Source organism: Pristiophorus japonicus, chromosome 1, assembly GCF_044704955.1.
Source record: "Pristiophorus japonicus isolate sPriJap1 chromosome 1, sPriJap1.hap1, whole genome shotgun sequence".
Taxonomy (NCBI): Eukaryota; Metazoa; Chordata; class Chondrichthyes; family Pristiophoridae; genus Pristiophorus; species Pristiophorus japonicus.
This window is the reverse complement of record NC_091977.1, coordinates 195134836-195153697: the sequence shown is the minus strand read 5'-3', so window position 1 is coordinate 195153697 and position 18862 is coordinate 195134836. Positions and strand designations below refer to the sequence as shown.

At 39.6% G+C, this 18862-nt stretch overlaps 1 protein-coding gene across 1 annotated transcript in view; it reads right to left on the bottom strand.

Moving 5' to 3' along the window:
* fcho2 (FCH and mu domain containing endocytic adaptor 2) overlaps positions 1 to 18862 on the bottom strand; it is a 263593-nt gene that overhangs the window by 17423 nt on the left and 227308 nt on the right. Inside the window, exons 21-24 of the mRNA XM_070885934.1 lie at positions 11099 to 11210; positions 6397 to 6552; positions 2822 to 2954; positions 1835 to 2034 (exon numbers count right to left, since the gene is read on the bottom strand). Of these exons, the coding sequence (XP_070742035.1) occupies positions 1835 to 2034; positions 2822 to 2954; positions 6397 to 6552; positions 11099 to 11210 (601 nt within the window). The remainder of the gene's footprint in view (positions 1 to 1834; positions 2035 to 2821; positions 2955 to 6396; positions 6553 to 11098; positions 11211 to 18862) is intronic.

Here is an 18862-nt window from a genome sequence, read left to right as displayed (position 1 = left end):
AAAACAGCATTTTTTGCTTCATTTTAATTTTTATCAGTTCAGAAGATATTGCCCTCTTAAGCAAACAACAATACATTGCCCTTTTAATATCCCACAATGTCTAGCAAGATCATAGCCTTGCTTCCAGAAGCTGTTCGAAGATGTAACACTGATTCTGGATGCCACATTCAGGACTGATGCTGGGACTAATGCCACCAGGAGTGCGTTACACTGTCAGTTTAGCACTGGGGTAATAATCTTTAGTCCCCAACGCAAATGCTTCTCTCCTACCAGCGCAACCATTTTCTCTCTTGCAGTGTTGACTCCCTGCACAAAGCTGGAGTGCTGCGTGCGAGACCCCAAGTGCCCCTTCCCTGGCTTACTGAACCATATTGTGTTAGCACTGAAGCACTTTTCCCATTTTTTTTTTGAAAGGTACAAGAGGCAATTCAGCTTTAAGAGCTGAAACACCCATTTGAGAATTCTTTTTAATGTTTATTTTTTTTCAGACAGCAATTGAATTGTAAGGGCTAAAAACTGCCTTTTTTAAATGACTTTAATTTTTGTCATTTCAGAAGGCAACTCCCCTTTAAGAGACGGAACTGCTTTCTGAAATGACAGCTTTGTTTTAAGAGAAGGCTGTTCTTGCTACAATGTCGCTAGGCCATGTTACATTGGGGCCGTCTGCTGGGACAAAAGCCACCAGAATGGCGTTACACAGTAAGTTTAGTGCTGGGCTAATGTTAATTAGCCACCAGCGCTAATTTACCAGTCCTTCCAGCGCCTTCGTTTTTGGTTCCCATTAACTCTGACCCACAGTGGCACCGGCAGGTTTTTACAGATATCGAATTTCTAGGCCTATGATTCTAATGATGTCTTCTTATTATCCATTGTGGAACCAAATTTAAAGTGAATTGAACAATCAACAGTGTCAAAATTGCTTATATAGGTCAGTTTCACAATCAATGGACAAACACCACCTGTAGTCATCTGCACCTTATGCCGGCACACGTGATACACTAGCACTTATTTTTTATGGAAGCGATTAAGTAACCCCTCTTGACCTGGTTGCAAATCTTTTATTATCCATTGAAAGCGTCTATTGGAACTTCTAAGGCTCACCTGAAGACGGTGTTGAAAACTACCTTAGTAAAAGGGCTAAGAGCATCTACACTGAGCTCATGGTGGGATGTTACAGAGTTGGGGTTGTCTGATTAAGGTTTAATTGCCTTTGTATCAGAGAAAATGGACAAAGCCTTGTCGCCTGAAGAGAACTCCGAAGATTGGGATACTTTGTCCTCAAGTCCCTTTACCCAAGAAAGAGGATGTACTGTTTATATTGTAAATATATTAGCTGTGCCTTCAATTTAGTTCTAAGGTTACTCAAGGAGGAGATCTAGTAGGTGAACAACAACATTACATTCAAAAAGATTAAATGCCAAGGCTCATTACAATTCTAGTTAAATTTGTTCATTGTTTGGATAGGATCATTAGAAGACTATCTAATGTGTTATACACTGACAGGATGTCAGAGATGAAATGGCTGGTGCAGGGGTGGGTGGGGAGGGAGAGGCAAATATAATGATCCTGAGGGACTGGGCTGTGGGTAGGTGCAACTGTGGAGTCTCCTAGCCGAGGGAAAGGGGAGAAAAAAGTTAGATATACAAGGCAAAACACTGATATTGCCAACATTTCATTAATACTAGATTGAACAATGCATTTTATAGGGGAGCCTTACTAGCTCAATAAGCACAGACCTATCTCAATTCTAATACATTTTGCCATATCAGTAACATGCATCAGAATGCTCTTTCTTTCTGCTAAGTTGCATAAAAGGTTTGGGTTTCTAAATTACCAGATAGCAGGAGGCAGTGACTGCATGCTGGTAACTCCACCATCGACTGGCATCAAAATTTGGACATTCGATAGTACAGAGGGATCAACCATAGCTTCCGGGTTATATTTGTAATCCACTCGAATATCTGTAGTGGTAAGACTGCACTTCCAGTAGGTAGCTAGGTTTAGTGGTGTTGACTGAATACCATTTGAGGATACCTGAGAGAGACAGACAGACATTAGGGAACTCAAAATTCTATTGGAATAAATATCAACACTGATGCAGATTTGTTGCTTGAAGAAGCTACAAATAAGAGAACTTAAGCAATTATCAGACAAAAAAGCAATCATTTTACAATGCAGACCTATTTTTTTACACAAATATATATATAGAGAAATTTTAATAGCTGTTCTTTTCTATCATTTATTCGACTGCAGATATTGATGATATTTCCGTATTTATTAATTTGTCCCTAAAACGAATACTTTCACAGCTCCTCAAACAGATCACATTTTTTGGAGAGAGAAACAGAGTTAACGTTTCAGGTCTGTGGTCCTTCGTCAGAACTGGAAAAGTTAGAGATGTAATAGATTTTAACTGCTGGTAACAGATTTTTACAGGGTTTGATATATAAAACAATCATATGATGCTGTACATAGAAATACAATCATAAAATCACAGAAGTATTCTGCATTTGTTGAATAATGAACTGCAGTAACTTTGAGGAAACATGAAATTTAAATGACTCTATAGTTTCCCAAGATACCCCATTCAATCTGCTTAGAATTATGCAAAGATAAATATAGCGTGATATTTCACCATATGATGAAAACTATAAATCTAACCATTAATATTCGCTACTTCAACAATAATATTGTCAAAAGTGCACTACTCAGCTCCTTTCAGAGCTGCACATGGAAGTGAAATCTGACTAGTCTCAAAGTACACTTAAAATATTGCATAATGAGTTCCTACAGCAGTGATTTTCTTCATTGTCTTTTATACCTGATATTTCAGGATATCCACATTATAATAGGAGGAAGATGGGTTCTGTTCAGCCAGTTTTTTGAGGTAGGCAGTGAGAGTTTGCATGTTCATCCAAAAGTCCTTTGTGTTCGAGTCACTTTGTGATGGATCACTGAGAGAAAAAATATAAAAACATCTCAGAAAAGCCTCATCATTACAGGTGCTAACATTTGCAAATTCCACATTTATTAGCATTATTTGTTACACTTACTCTTAATTTTTCTGTATGTTCTGAGTCACCATAAAAAAAACTGATAAACAGTTTCTAACAGGCAATATGGTGTAATCTTGACCTAGCATTGGAAAATATTTTAAAAGTTGAACACTAGGAGTTTCTAAAAAAAAATGTTTTACTTCTCCTGAATTTACTTTACTTTTCACCATTACATACAAGCCAGCCTAGAAACCTGTAAAAGCTGATAAAAAAAACTCAAAAAAGCTGACAACTCAAAAGACCCTAAATATAGGCCAATTTCCAGGACCATTGGTTTCAATAAATTAAGTTCCGTTTTTAGTAAATGAGATTCCAGGATTTTATCAACTGTTTTGGGAATCACATTCTGTAATTTGCTCCATTTTCTATGAAAATTAAAGATTTGAGCTAGTCATAACTTAAGATGCAGGTATACCATATATGTTGCAGAAAAAAATTACAAGTACAAAAACATGACTTTTTGTAGTGGTAACCATATATATTTCTGAAAGCAGATGTAAATAAAGAAGGTGTAAGATTTATTTCCTGGAATGGTCAGGGGCATGTTACTTCAGCAAATTTTGGTTTTTAATATTTCTTTGGTGCTTTTGCAATTGACTGCAATTCTGCTTTTCATGCCAAAAATAACTTATTCGACAAACTTTACAGATAATTTAAGTATTAATTGTTATAAATTATGATGATACAAAGTTAGATGGGAAAATAAGCTGTGAGGACACCACAAAGAACCTGCAAAGGGATACAGACAGGTTAAGGGAGTGGGCAAAAACAGGGCAGATGGAATATAAAGTGGAGCAGTGTGAAGTTATCCACTTTCATGGGAAAAATAGAAAAACAGAATATCAGAGTATTTTTTAAATGGTGAGAGACTGGGAAATGTTGGTATTCAGAGGGACCTGGGTGTCCTTGTACACAAATCACAGAAAGTTAACATGCAGGTACTGCACGCAGTTAGGAAAGCAAATGGTATGTTAGTCTTTATTACAAAGGGATTGTAGTACAAGAGTAAAGAAGTCTTACTACAATTAAAAAGGGCCTTGGTGAGACCAAACCTGGGTACTGTATACAGTTTTGGTCTCCTTACCCAAGGATGGATATACTTGCCTTACAGGGAGTGCAACAAAGATTCACTAGACTGATTCCTGGGAATGGGTGGGTAGGCTAGGCCTATATTCCCTAGAGTTTAGAAGAATGAGAGGTGATCTAATTGAAATATATAAAATTCTTAAAGGGTTTGACAGGGTGGATGCTGGGAGGATGTTTTCCTTGGCTGGGGAGTCTAGAACAAGGGGGGGGGTCACTGTTTTAGAATAAGGGTTTGGCCATTTAGTACTGAGATGAGGAGAAATTTTTTAACTCAAAGGGTTGTGAATCTTTAGAATTCTCTATCCCAGAGAGCTGTGCATGCTCAGTCGTTGAGTAGATTCAAGACAGAGATCGATAGATTTTTGGATATTAAGGAAATCAAGGGAAATGGGGATAGTGTGGGAAGGTGGAGTTGAGGTGCAAGATCAGCCACGATCTTATTAAATGGCAGAGCACGCTCCCTATTCCTGCACCTATTTCTTATGTTCTTATGGCCACATACAGAGCGAAGATTTTTGCAATATTCTGAGGTGATCTTAGGGCACTGTGGGATGTTCAAATCCCAAGCTGACGAGAAACACTACTGTCAGTGTGAAATGTTGATGGTTAACATGTATGCTTACTTTTGAAGCAAATAGCTTGTAAATTATTTTCTCTCAACTAGTGGGAGGATTTTATTCTTTGAAAAAAATTCTCTAAAGGAAATACTGTAACTAGCTAGATTTGTGTTATAGTTTGTAACTTCATAATTTTTTGCTTCAATACATGTTAAGTATATTAGCCACTTTAACCTGAATTCACCTTAAGTTTTCAATCTACTGACTCCCTTGAAAGAATTTGGATCTGATAACTAGGTGCAGTACTGCACATCCTTCTCGTTAATTATGTTATCACACAGCTTTATAGCCCCAGACCCGATTTTCAGTGCAAAATTCAGTGTGAAGAAGATGGAGAATTCAGGGTTTTTACAGTCAGAATTAAAAGACAATTTTTTAATGTTGCTGATTCAGCAACCCAAAAAATTCCATGAACTTATGGTGGAAATTAAAGATCCTATCAGTCTTGGGCACGCAGAGCATTTTTAGGCAACCTCAGAATCCTAACTGATTTTTGTTAGCAAATGGTGAGTAGCAGACAGAAAAACTGACTGGTAGTTTGAGGGTTGGCATATACACCTTTAGTTCTATAAAGAGCAATATCATTGAGAAAGAAAAGAGCTGCAACAGGAAGCACAGGTTGAGATGCAGCAAGAAAGAGAAAAAACCTTGAACTGGAGATACCTAAACATACTGGTATTATTCAGTTCATCAGAGTATGCTGTACTTTCATACCATTGAATTATGGGCGACAATGGCAGTATATACAGAAGCTACACAAAAGAAACAATTTCAAAATAACCAATTGCAGAACATAAAGGGTCAATTTGACTGATGGGAACAGTGTGAGCTGGAGGTTAAGATTACTGGGGAGTGGGGGGGGGGGAAGGCGGTGGGGATTCCCAGCTCTTCTTTGAATAGTGCCACGGGGTCTTTTAAATCCATCTGAATGGTAAGCAAAGCTTCAGTTTAACATTTAATTTGAAAGACAGCTGCCTTCGAACAATGCACCAGTCCCACAGTACAGGCTGAACCTCCCTTATCCGGAACCCTCGGGACCTGGTCTGTTTCGAATGAGGGGAGGTGTGTATATGCGTGTGTGTGTGCGTGCGTCGATTGGCTGGAATGACAGTCAGTCAGTCTCCGCTCACATTGAAGACCAAACTGTTCTAGAGTTAGGATATTCTCAAAATCTATGGAATGGTTAGCTGATCCAAAATATTAAAAAGGTAAGTACTTTGAAAACATTTTCTGAACAATTTTTATTGGAATTTCCATCAGTGTAGTGTTGGCGGGCCGTCGTGCCCCGAGGTGTTGGCGGGCCGTCGGGCCCTGTTGTGCGCATGCGTCACCCGGCGGCCGGGAATGGTTCCGAACGCGGAGTGGTTCCGGATCAGGGAGGTTCAACCTGTACCACACTAATACTTAGATTATGTGCTCAAGTCCTGGACCAGAGCTTGAACCGACAACCTTTCAATTCAGGTGAGAGTTCTGCCAATTGAGCTAAGGTGACATTTAATTGCATGTTTTCTAATTATTGTCACTAGTAATCTAGACATGATAATCCAATTACACCATACATTTAAAACAGGAAATAAAAGTCAGTTCTAGTTAGATTTAAATATTGTTAATACATAACACAAGCATGAAGAGATTACCTGTATACCAGCTGTGCATTTGGAAGAATTTGCTCAAATTTGCTGGTGTTCCGTATTCGGAAGCTAAGCACTGCTGGTGATGGATTGCTCGTAAAAACTTTAATTATTCCACTTGGAAAGGACATTGTCATATCACCAGTGATTTTGACTATACATCTGCAGAAAGAGCATAAAATTAAATCAGTAACAGATTTTCCAGTTATCAAAGAATGATAAACCTAGAGCATCTATTAAGCAGAAACAGATAGCTCATTTTTACTGCTTTAGATATTCTTGATAATCTCACTGACAAAATACTTATTCATTGCAGCAAAGTACATCACTGCAGTTTAGAAAGCAACTTTCCCTTAGGATTTAATTCAAATATTTTATGCAAATTAGATTTCCAACAACATTTAAATATTTCATAATTTAGCAGTCTAATTGGAATATACTATAATTTATTTTTAAAACCTCAATTTTTATTTAATCTTCTGAAAATGTTGAGACGGAATTTAGTCTACAGGTGTAAGTCAGTTTTAAATTGTCAAGAACTGATATAAATCCTTCCTAAAAGGTCAAGTGATAATAGCAGTGCAAATATACTTTCAGAATTATACACAGCACCAGGAACACAAGATTAGTAGGAGAGGAAATATATATAGAAAATCAAATTTAACAGTATGGGGCCAATTAAAAGGAGAGTGCTTTGATAAGGGGGCAAAAATTCAGAACATTTTTAGCTAGTCTCTAAATGCATTGCAATGCATCATCAGCCTTTACTGAGGCTGAAGAGGAGTGGATCAAGAAGTCAATGATGGAAAAGGGAACCCTAAGATGCAAGCATGAATCTGCAAGCAAGTGAAAGAGCAGAACATTATTATACCCCTGATATATGGCTGCTGAGGAATAAATGTACTGCATATGGTCAAAGGGGAAACACTTGTTAAAATATCCAGGACTGCTTCCTAGATCAGTATATTTCTAGTCCAACAAGGAAAGGAACATTGCTCGATTTTAGTTCTCGGAAATGAAATGGGCAAATAAACTGATGCAAGAGTAGGAGAACAATTGGAAAATGATGATCACAACATAGGTAGGTTTAGTGTAAGAACAGAAAAGGACAATGAAGAGTCAAAGATAAGAGTGCAGGACTGGCAAGACAAAGTTCAGTGAGATAGGGAAGGATTTGGACCAAATTAGCTGGCAGACAAGTTAGCAAACAGGTCAACAGATCAACAATGTGAAATCTTTAAATATAATATGGGTCCTTGTCCTGTTCAACTTCTCTGCAGTCTTTGACAGGGTCAACTACACTATCCTCCTCCACAATCTCATCTCCGTTATTCAACTCAGTGTGACTGCCCTAGCTTGGTTCTACCCTTACCTATCCAATCCCGTTAGACCATCTTCTTTAGACAGTTTCTCTTCCCACCCCTGCACTATCACGTCTTAAATTCTCCAAGGTTCCATACTTGGCATCTTCCTCTTCTACATGCTGCTCCTTGGTGCCATTATCTGCAGACATGGAGTCAATATCCACATGTATGCTGATGCCATTCAGCTTTAACTCTCCACCTTCGGACTTTCAGATTGCTTGTCTGATATCTAGCCTTGGATAAGTTGCAATTTCCTCAAGCTTAACATTGGGAAGACCTAAGCATTACCACAAACTCCGTGCCCTCTCCATGACACCATTCCTCTCCAGTGACAAGGAGCAGCACATCTCAGGCTGAACTAGACATTTAAGAACATAAGAACATAAGAAATAGGAGCAGGAGTAGGCCATACGGCCCCTCGAGCCTGCTCCGCCATTTAATAAGATCATGGCTGATCTGATCACGGACTCAGCTCTACTTCCCCCGCCTGCTCCCCATAACCCCTTATCCCCTTATCGTTTAAGAAACTGTCTATTTCTGTCTTAAATTTATTCAATGACCCAGCTTCTACAGCTCTCTGAGGCAGCGAATTCCACAGATTAACAACCCTCAGAGAAGAAATTTCTCCTCATCTCAGTTTTAAATGGGCGGCCCCTTATTCTAAGATCATGCCCTCTAGTTCCAGTCTCCCCCATCAGTGGAAACATCTTCTCTGCATCCACCTTATCAAGCCCCCTCATAATCTTATATGTTTCGTATTGAATTCCAATGAATAGAGGCCCAACCTACTCAACCTTTCCTCATAAGTCAACCCCCTCATCCCCGGAATCAACCTAGTGAACCTTCTCTGAACTGCCTCTAAAGCAAATATATCCTTTCGTAAATATGGAAACCAAAACTGCACGCAGTATTCCAGGTGTGGCCTCACCAATACCTTATATAGCTGTAGCAAGACTTACCTGCTTTTATACTCCATCCCCTTTGCAATAAAGGCCAAGATACCATTGGCCTTCCTGATCACTTGCTTTACCTGCATACTATCCTTTTGTGTTTCATGCACAAGTACCCCCAGGTCCCGCTGTACTGCAGCACTTTGCAATCTTTCTCCATTTAAATAATAACTTGCTATTTTATTTTTTTCTGCCAAAGTGCATGACCTCACTTTCTAATATTATACTCCATCTGCCAAATTTTTGCCCAATCAGCCTGTTTATGTCCTTTTGCAGATTTTTTGTGTCATCCTCACACATTGCTTTTCCTCCCATCTTTGTATCAAGGGCAAACTTGGCTACGTTACACTCAGTCCCTTCTTCCAAGTCGTTTATATAGATTGTAAATAGTTGGGGTCCCAGCACTGATCCCTGCGGCACCCCACTAGTTACTGGTTGCCAACCAGAGAATGAACCATTTATCCCGACTCTCTGTTTTCTGTTAGTTAGCCAATCCTCTATCCATGCTAATATATTACCCCCAACCCCGTGAACTTTTATCTTGTGCAGTAACCTTTTATGTGGCACCATGTCAAATGCCTTCTGGAAGTCCAAATACGCCACATCCACTGGTTCCCCTTTATCCACCCTGTTCATTACATCCTCAAAGAGCTCCAGCAAATTTGTCAAACATGACATCCCCTTCATAAATCCATGCCGACTCTGCCTGACCAAATTTTGATTTTCCAAATGTCCTGCTACTGCTTCTTTAATAATAGACTCCCAACATTTTCCCAACCACAGATGTTAAGCTAACTCGTCTATAGTTTCCTGCTTTTTGTCTGTCTCCTTTTTTTTTTAAAAATAGGAGCGTTACATTTGCAGTTTTCCAATCTGCTGGGACCTCCCCAGAATCGAGGAAATTTTGGTAAATTACAACCAATGCATCCACAATCCCTGCTGCTATCTATTCAACCCTGAACTGAACTTCCAAACTCATAACCTCTCTATAACAAAGACCACTTACTTCCACCTTCATAACATCACCCGCCTGCACTTCCACCCCACCTTATCCCATTTGCTGCTAAAACTCTCATTCATGCCTCTATTCCCCTCCAGATTCTGCTATTGAACACTATCCTGTACAGCCTTCTATGCACCACCCCTCCATAAACTTCAGCTCATCAAAGACACTGCTGCCTGTCTCCTATGCTGTGCCAAATCCCATGTGCTCATCACCTGCCCTCACTGACCTCCACTGATTCACAGCCCCCATTACTTTGACGTAAAAATTCTCATCCTCATGCTTAAATCCCTGCATGGCCTTGCCCCTCCCTGTCTCTGTAACCTGTAATAGGGTGACCAACAATAATCTAATTGTAGCCTAACCTATGTTTACTGAGACATAGGTATATCAGATCTGTTCCAATTAAGAAACTACCTAAAATCCTACTAAAGGAATAATTCAAGTGAATTCATCTAATTAGGTTAACAAAAGAAAAAGGCAGACCTACAATCTTAGATTTTAATATTGCAGGTGCTGGCTTAGAACAACAGTTAAGTATCAGTATCACAAAACTGTGGAGCTTGTGACCTTATAGGGTCATTAAGCCATTTTTTTTGTCTGTAAATGGTGAGTAATTTTCTCCCTAATTTTCTCCCCATCTCTCCTGAAGATGGTGACTCTTACTGGTTATAGTTCTCGGGGTGCATTTATATTTCACCCGCGTGGCTATTCTTCACATATTGGTAGGCCATCAAACTGTGGAGGGCATCACATCAGAGTCTGATCATGGTCTGACGGTCCACTTATTTGCATACTCCAGCAGACACCACATGATAACAATTAGCAATGGGAACCCTTATTTATTTTTTCACTCCCTAGTTCAGGAACATCGAGACCAATTGTAGTGCCCAACTGCTGTCCGAATAAGGCCTGCTAACTCAGCACCAGGAGATGAACCGGAGACCTTCTAGTCTGCATGCCTAGTGCACACTGAGATGTTCCTTTACTTATTAGTGATAGGAGAGTAAATTTTTAACAATGTGTCTACAAATTGCATCAACTGCAAATCTAAAACGCTCCTTTAACTGAAAAACGTAATTATTTGTATTTCAATATACCAGTTTAGATTGTACAATGGATTAAATTGTGCTAACATTCAATTTTACTTGAATTCAATCTATTATAACTACAGTAAGGGCCACAATTAAAACATAAATCTCAATATACCATACATCAAGATTTCTAGTTTTACAGTATCTATTTTTTGGTGGCCTGAGGTTGAACTTGTTTCCAGGATATATTTGCAATTCTTCAAAATGCAGCAATTTATCAGGAGTGCATTGTTTAGTTTTTCTGTAGATTTATGGTTAATTAAATGATTATAGGTACAGTAAGTCAGATCCACGTACTTTGATGGGTCTGCCCCCTTGAAATAAGCATTAACTGACTCTGTAAAAGCAGTTGCAACTGGTAAGGCATCTTGCGTCCCAAGGCTTATAGGACTGGGTCCACGAGAAGTGCCTAGTGGATAAACAGAGGAAAATAAACATATACTTCATATTCATTTAATTAAACAGTTACCTTTGTGTCTTTAGTTATTTTAACTCTCTTAAATTTATGGAAATCTTAATGTTTTTAAATTATATCTTGAAGTTGTACACAGAAAATTATGTTGATATTTTTAATCTCGAAATTATCAGGCATACAAATTTGATTATCCAAAACAAGTTAGGACACAAAGTTGAGAAATTCTGCAAGTAAAATGCAAAACAATTTTCTTTTTAAATAGTGAAAACTGTAGCAGTTAAGCAAATCTTTTATTGATGCACAACTGCAGCAATTTCCTAATATTTTAATAAATGTGAACCCTCTATCCTCAAAACGGTGGAAGGGGGAGAAACTTGGAAACTCCAGTTGACTTATCAAATTCAATTGTTGCTGTGCAAATTGAGACAGAACTGCAATACATAATATGCTACAAAATTGTGACTTGTTCTCTGAAAAATCCCCTCCAACTTGCAACTAAAACCAAATTAAACAACTGTTCAGGTTAAAATTGGAAACAACAATCAGCATAATTTGATACATATGCATGTGTTCATTACTGATTTATTATTTTAATAGTTACAAATTACCAAAATAATTAAAAGCATGCATATCTTAATGAGTCTCGCACTGTACATTTATTTCTATATACACAATTTCTCAACTGGAATTGTGAAAGTTGATGCATTTACACTATGCAAAAGAATTTTGCCAGACAAGAGCAAAATACTGAACTTCATTATGCAAATGAAAATTGAAAACCTAAATCCATTTGTGCAAAAACTGCTGCAAGATGTTCCTGTGACTTCCAGAATACCAACTTGATTAAACAAAAAAAAAGCCAAACTAGGCTAATTTCTTCTCGTCTATTATCTTTTAGCAAAAATCAAAAATAATCTTTAAGGCTACATAGTAATTAATTTAGTTAATTTTAGTTAAATGCTTACAATGGGCTCAAAATTGGCCAGGAGTTGCTCCGTTTTTTTTGGAGTAACTTGGTTTTTCTGGCATAAGTTAAAAATCCCCACTTTCCCCAATAAACTTGCTCCAGAGTAACTGAGTTAGTTACGATTTTTTTTAGTTTAGTTTTTTTTCCCCCAGTCACCGACGCCAGTTTTGGCTATTTAGGCAACTTTGGCCAGCTAATAGTTACTCCAAATCTACTTAGGCCAGCGTATGTGGCCACTTCAGAAAACCCTTGCGGGGAGTTAAGAAATCGGCGCAGGTTAGTACATTCTAAAGCACCGAGACGTACAAAGCACTAAACAAAGCACAAAAAGTAATAAACATTCAATAACAAATAAAAAATAAAAGGAAGCGGAGGGGACCTGCACCTAAAACACCAAGACTTACAAAGTTTTAAGGAAAGATTAAAAGAAAATAAAAGGAACCCGGCAAACATAAACTCCGCTTGTTTACCAAAAACATCGCCTCTTGCTTTACGATTATAAGAGGTCCCGCCCGACCAAACCTGAAATGAAAAAATTGGACCAAAAAGCACCCTTATTCACCAAACACCGATGATTAAACTTTCTACTCAACCTCAGCAAGTAAAACCTATTTAACACTACTTTTCCTGACATTGACCCTGGCCATCTTAATCACAGTAGTTTAAACCACGAACACAAGCAGCTACTTACACAGCAGGCCGATGTGGGAGACCACTCATCCAGGGATAGGGGCGGCAACTGCGAGCATCGGGTCCCTTTCACACAAGTTGCAGGACGCGCTGGGGGCAAGGAGCTACTGCGCATGCGCGGACACTCGAACGTGCATGTGCAGATGTCCCAATCCACTGGCCACGCTATGCCACCACCGAGGAGAGGCCGGACAGCGGCCAAAGTCGGGAGGAAGATTTTTGGCACTCTTCGAGCCGTGGAAAAGCGGCGCACCTCGGGTGAGTGCACCAAAAATCGGCAGGGACCAATTTTGAGCCCAATATTCCTACATAAATACTGGATTCATATCCAAATGTTAATGTTCTATATCTAAACATTTTCATTACTAATATATTATTCAATTTAGCACGAAAAGGACTATATGTAATGAGTAAAATTGTCACTTATTCCAATCTCTTGCTGCATAGAAATATAACCTGGAAAACAGATGATCCTAATTAAGCTAGACAGTAAATCTTTCATCACATTGTTTCTATCCAGTTTTGCCCTTGTGCTACTCCTAAGGCCCTGCTAGCGGTTAACAGAATAACAGAAAATTATCAGCAACTCGGAAATTATTTCAGAAATGACCACAACTGTAAAAGCAGGCTTCCTACAATTCAAGTGCCATTTGGATACTACTACAGTCCAAAGAACTTGGGTCCAGATGTCCTAAATATGATCATCCTCTCCAGACCCCTCCCCAGTCTGTCACAAAATACAATCACTGACAGTGTTAAACATAGCATAGAATCCTGTTACCTTATTATCTCGGGTCCAACATTTGGCCAGTAATACACCCCACTTCGATAATTATGGGTCTGGCATCAGGCCTTAAACACACAAATAATTGCAGATTCTTGGTCCTTCATCAAAAGTAGATAGCACACACAAACAGCAGATTTGTGGCCTGTTGGTAAGGAGGCCATTGCATGAGCAGCCAAAGAATAAGCATTATTGAGTAGAAGGACCAAGTTTTGCGTCAAATGAAATTTCAGAAAGCTAAGTTCCTAATACTCAAATGAACTTGCTGGATTCACAAGAACGTATCGAGTGAAATTTTTAAAATTCAGTACGACATAACTAACCCAGAGCGCTTCAATATTTTTTTTTGTATTTTTTTTTTTATTCGTTCATGGGCGTCGCTGACAAGGCCAGCATTTATTGCCCATCCCCAATTGCCCTTGAGAAGATGGTGGTGAGCCGCCTTTTTGAACCGCTGCAGTCCATCTAGTGAAGGTACTCCCACAGTGCTGTTAGGGAGGGAGTTCTAGGATTTTGACTCAGTAACGATGAAGGAACAGTGATATACTTCCAAGTCAGGATGGTGTATGACTTGGAGGGGAATGTGGAGGTAGTGGTGTTCCCATGTGCCTGCTGCCCTTGTCTTTCTAGGTGGTAGAGGCTGTGGGTTTGGGAGGTGCTGCCGAAGAAGCCTTAGCGGCTTGCTGCAGTGCATCTTGTCGTTGGTACACACTGCAGCCACAGTACATCGGTGATGGAGGGAGTGAATGTTTAAGGTGGTGGATGGGGTGCCTATCAAGCGGGCCGCTTTGTCCTGCATGGTGTCAAGCTTATTGAGTGTTGTTGGAGCTGCACTCATCCAGGCAAGTGGAGCGTATTCCATCACACGCCCAACTTGTGCCTTGCAGATGGTGGAAAGGTTTTGGGGAGTCAGGTGGTGAGACACTTGCCGCAGATAACCCAGCCTCTGACCTGCCCTTGTTGCCACAGTATTTATGTGACTGGTCCAGTTAAGTTTCTGGTCAATGGTGACCCCCAGGATGTTGATGGTGGGGGATTCGTCGATGGTAATGCCGTTGAATGTCAAGGGGCGGTGATTAGACTCTCGCTTGTTGGAGATAGTCATTGCCCGGCACTTGTGTGGCATGAATGCTACTTGCCACTTATCAGCCCAAGTCTGAATATCATCCAGGTCTTGCTGCATGTGGGCACGGGCTGCTTCATTATCTGAAGAGTTGCGAATGGCACTGAACACTGTGCAGTCATTAGCTAACATCCCCACTTCTGACCTTATGATGGAGGGAAGGTCATTAATGAAACAGCTAATGATGGTTGGGCTTTGGACACTGCCCTGAAGAACTCCTGCATCGATGTCCTGGGGCTGTGATGATTGACCTTCAATCATCACAACCATCTTTCTTTGCGTTAGGTATGATTACAGCCAGTGGAGATTTTCCCCCTGATTTCCATTGACTTCAGTTTTAATAGGGCTCCTTGATGCCGCACTCAGTCAAATGCTGCCTTCTTATCAAGGGCAGTCACTCTCACCTCATCTCTGGAATTCAGCTCTTTTGTCCATGTTTGGACTAATGCTGTAATGAGGTCTGGAGCTGAGTGGTCCTAGCAAAACCCAAACTTGACATTGGTGAGCAGGCAACCACAGAAATTTACAGCACGGAAGGAAGCCATTTTGGCCCATCGTGTCCACGCCGTCTGACAAAGAGCTATCCAGCCTAATCCCACTTTCCAGCTCTTGATCCGTAGCCCTGTAGGTCACGGCATTTCAAGTGCACATCCAAGTACTTTTTAAAATGTGGTGAGGATTCCTGCCTCTACTACCCTTTCAAGCAATGAGTTCCAGACCCCCACCACTCTCTAGGTGAAGAAATTTCCCCTCATATCTCCTCTAAACCTCCTATCAATTACTTTAAATCTATGCCCCCTGGTTGTTGACCCCTCTGCTAAGGGAAATAGGTCCTTCCTAGCCATTCTATCCAGGCCCCTCATAATTTTATACACCTCAATAAGGTCTCCCCTCAGCCTTCTCTGTTCCAAAGAAAACAAACCCAGCCTATACAATCTTTCCTTATAGCTAAAATTCTCCAGTTCAGGCAACATCCTCGTAAACCTCCTCTGTACTCTCTCTAGTGCATTCACATCTTTCTTGTAATGTAGTGACCAGAACTGCAGGCAGTCCTCTAGCTGTGGCCTAACTAGTGTTTTATACAATTCAAGCATAACCTCCCTGCTCTTGTATTCTATGCCTTGGCTAATAAAGGCAAGTATTCCGTATGCCTTCTTAACCACCTTATCTACCTGGCCTGCTACCTTCAGGGATCTGTGAGCCTGCACTCCAAGGTTCCTTTGTTCCTCTACACTTCTCAGTGTCCTACCATTTAATGTGTATTCCCTTTCCTTGTTAGCCCTCCCCAAAATGCATTACCCCACACTTCTGGTTATTGGTGAGTAAATGCCGCTTGATAGCACTGTTGACGACACCTTCCATCACTTTGCTTATGATTGAGAGTAGACTGATGGGGTGGTTACTGACTGGATTGGATTTCTCCTGCTTTTTGTGGACAGGACATACCTGGACAGTTTTCCACATTGTCGGATAGATGACAGTGTTGCAGCTGTACTGGAACAGCTTGGCTGGAGGTGCAGCTAGTTCTGGAGCACAAGTCTTCAGCACAACAGCCAGGATGTTGTTGGGGCCGATTGCCTTTGCTGTAACCAGTGCGCTCAGCTGTTTCTTGATACAGCTACAACACTGTCATCTATCCGACAATGTAGAAAACTGCCCAGGTATGCCCTGTCCACAAAAGCAGGACAAATCCAATCCAGCCAGTGGAGTGAATTGAATTAGCTGAAGACTGGCTTCTGTGATGGTGGGGACCTCAGGAGGAGGCCGAATTGGATCATCCACTCGGCACTTCTGGTTGAAGATGGTTATAAATACTTCAGCCTTGTCTTTTGCACTCATATGCTGGGCTCCCCCATCATTGAGGATGGGGATATTCATGGAACTTCCTCCTCCCGCTAGTTGTTTAATGGTCCACCGCCATTCACGACTGCATATGGCAGGACTACAGAGCTTTAATCAGATCCGTTGGTTGTGGGATCGCTTAGCATAATCTAGAGTATGCTGCTTCCACTTTTTAGCATGCATGTAGTCCTGTGTTGCAGCTTCCCCAGGTTGGCACCTCATTTTTAGGTACGCCTGGTGCTGCTCCTGGCATACTCTTCTACACTCTTCATTGGTCCCCTGGCTTTATGGTAATGATAGAGTGAGGGATATGCTGGGCCATGAGGTTACAGATTGTGGTGGAATACAATTCTGTATGTAAAAATCATCAGGTAATTAAATACAAAAGCAACACAAGTTTGCACCTTCTACTTACCTTCAAAAAATTAAGTATTATTGCTAGCAGAGAACAAAAGAAGATTTCCTTAAAGGCTTTGTATCTTGTACGAATGCTTATTGTTAATGTGGCCTGTTACAGCCGTTATTTATTCAAATTGTTCACAACTGAAAACTCGTAAAAAAATATTACTTTGCAATAATGGAATTGGCGCCTCTAAAAACTAGTTCAAAGCTTTCATCAAGTACTGTACCTGCAGGTGTCTCACTGCGTTTCTCAAATGAAGGAAGTTTTCCAATGAACACGTCACCATCTAATGCAATAAACACACAAACATAGGGACAAAGACCACAAGACAGTAAGCAGATATTAAAGCAAAGGCCTCATGCAAAGAGAAGCTAAATTCTCTAGTTTTTAAATTGTGCAAAACTCAAATGTCAAGTTTTGGAACATTAAAACCACATAACTATTGACATACCAACGTCATTGTCTTAGTGCCAAGTACATTTATAATTCATATCAGGATTTTCATTTTAGTGTAAAGCTCATTTCTATATTGTTACTGTTTTGCTACAGCTTTCATGCAGATTGAAGATGCGCACCAATCTCCAGATACACTATTAAATTTGTGACCTAATCAGTGGGTTATAACTATGCTTGTATGTAAGGTTTATGCCATGTAAATCTTATCCAATGTCAATTGAAATTCCTGTTTTTACCATAGTTGGTCCTAAAAGCCCAATGTATGCTATACATTGAAGTTTGATCGTTTTTATAGGATTATATAAATAATTCCAGTCAAAGTAACCATCTACAAAATCTGAAGAATTATTACTATTAGTTGTAATTTTGCACAATTAATAACCCCATTTTAGTAAGCTTTTAGACTAGCACGTATTTGAAAAGAACAGCACCCAGCAAAAAAAAAACAGCATTTAGTCAAATCAACTTTTTAAAGCAACAGTTTTGCCACAATATACATGCATTTACTTCTATTGCAAAAGCTAATTGAAGGGCCAAATCACAGTGCAAGATAGCATCAAGGTCAAAAGAATTAAAGACAAGACAAGGTAAATAGTGTGAATTAAATAAAAGTTATCTTTAACAAAACCATTTTCCTCATTCTCCATAATGATTATTTTGAAAGCGAATAAGATCTAGATTAGGCAGCTAAATGTTTTAAAAAGTCAGTTAGCAAATTGAGGTCTGTATAAAATTTCCCATTAAAACCTATGTTGTTTATCAACATGCTTTGAAAGCTAGTTTTCTATATAAAAAATAGATACAGAAACAAAATAGGCCATGTTCAATAATATTTTCAAAACTCATCAGAACACAGTATTAAAGTAATGATCTTAACAAACCAGGGCTTACATTAGCAAAGCCCATCACCAACACTGCAGAAAAAACACAAGCAATGCAAACTAAACAAACAGGAGTTTGGCAAAATGTATTTATTAAAACATGAAATTAAATTTGGAGATATGGACTGAAGCTAAGAAAGGTTGTATTTATATTTTGCTCCTTTTTTCCAAAAGCTGCCCATCTTCCATAGTTAGGATGGCATGACCAATAGACATTGCAAAAACAGCACCAGTGATTCATTGGTCAATCTGCAAGTTGGTTTCAATGGTATTGAAATAAATCACTCCCTAGTTAGTTTCCCTTTCCTCTGACACAACTAGGATGACTATGATGAAGCGCTTCACCAACCCCAAAGGAAACAGGATTGTAAACACGAGAGAGATTTGTAATTTGCCAAGTTTGGAGTCAAATTCTCTACAATAAAGGCTCTGGTCATCTATTCTGGGCTTAACACCACTGTATAATGTATTCATGCCAGATAAGTGAACTTTTATCTGTG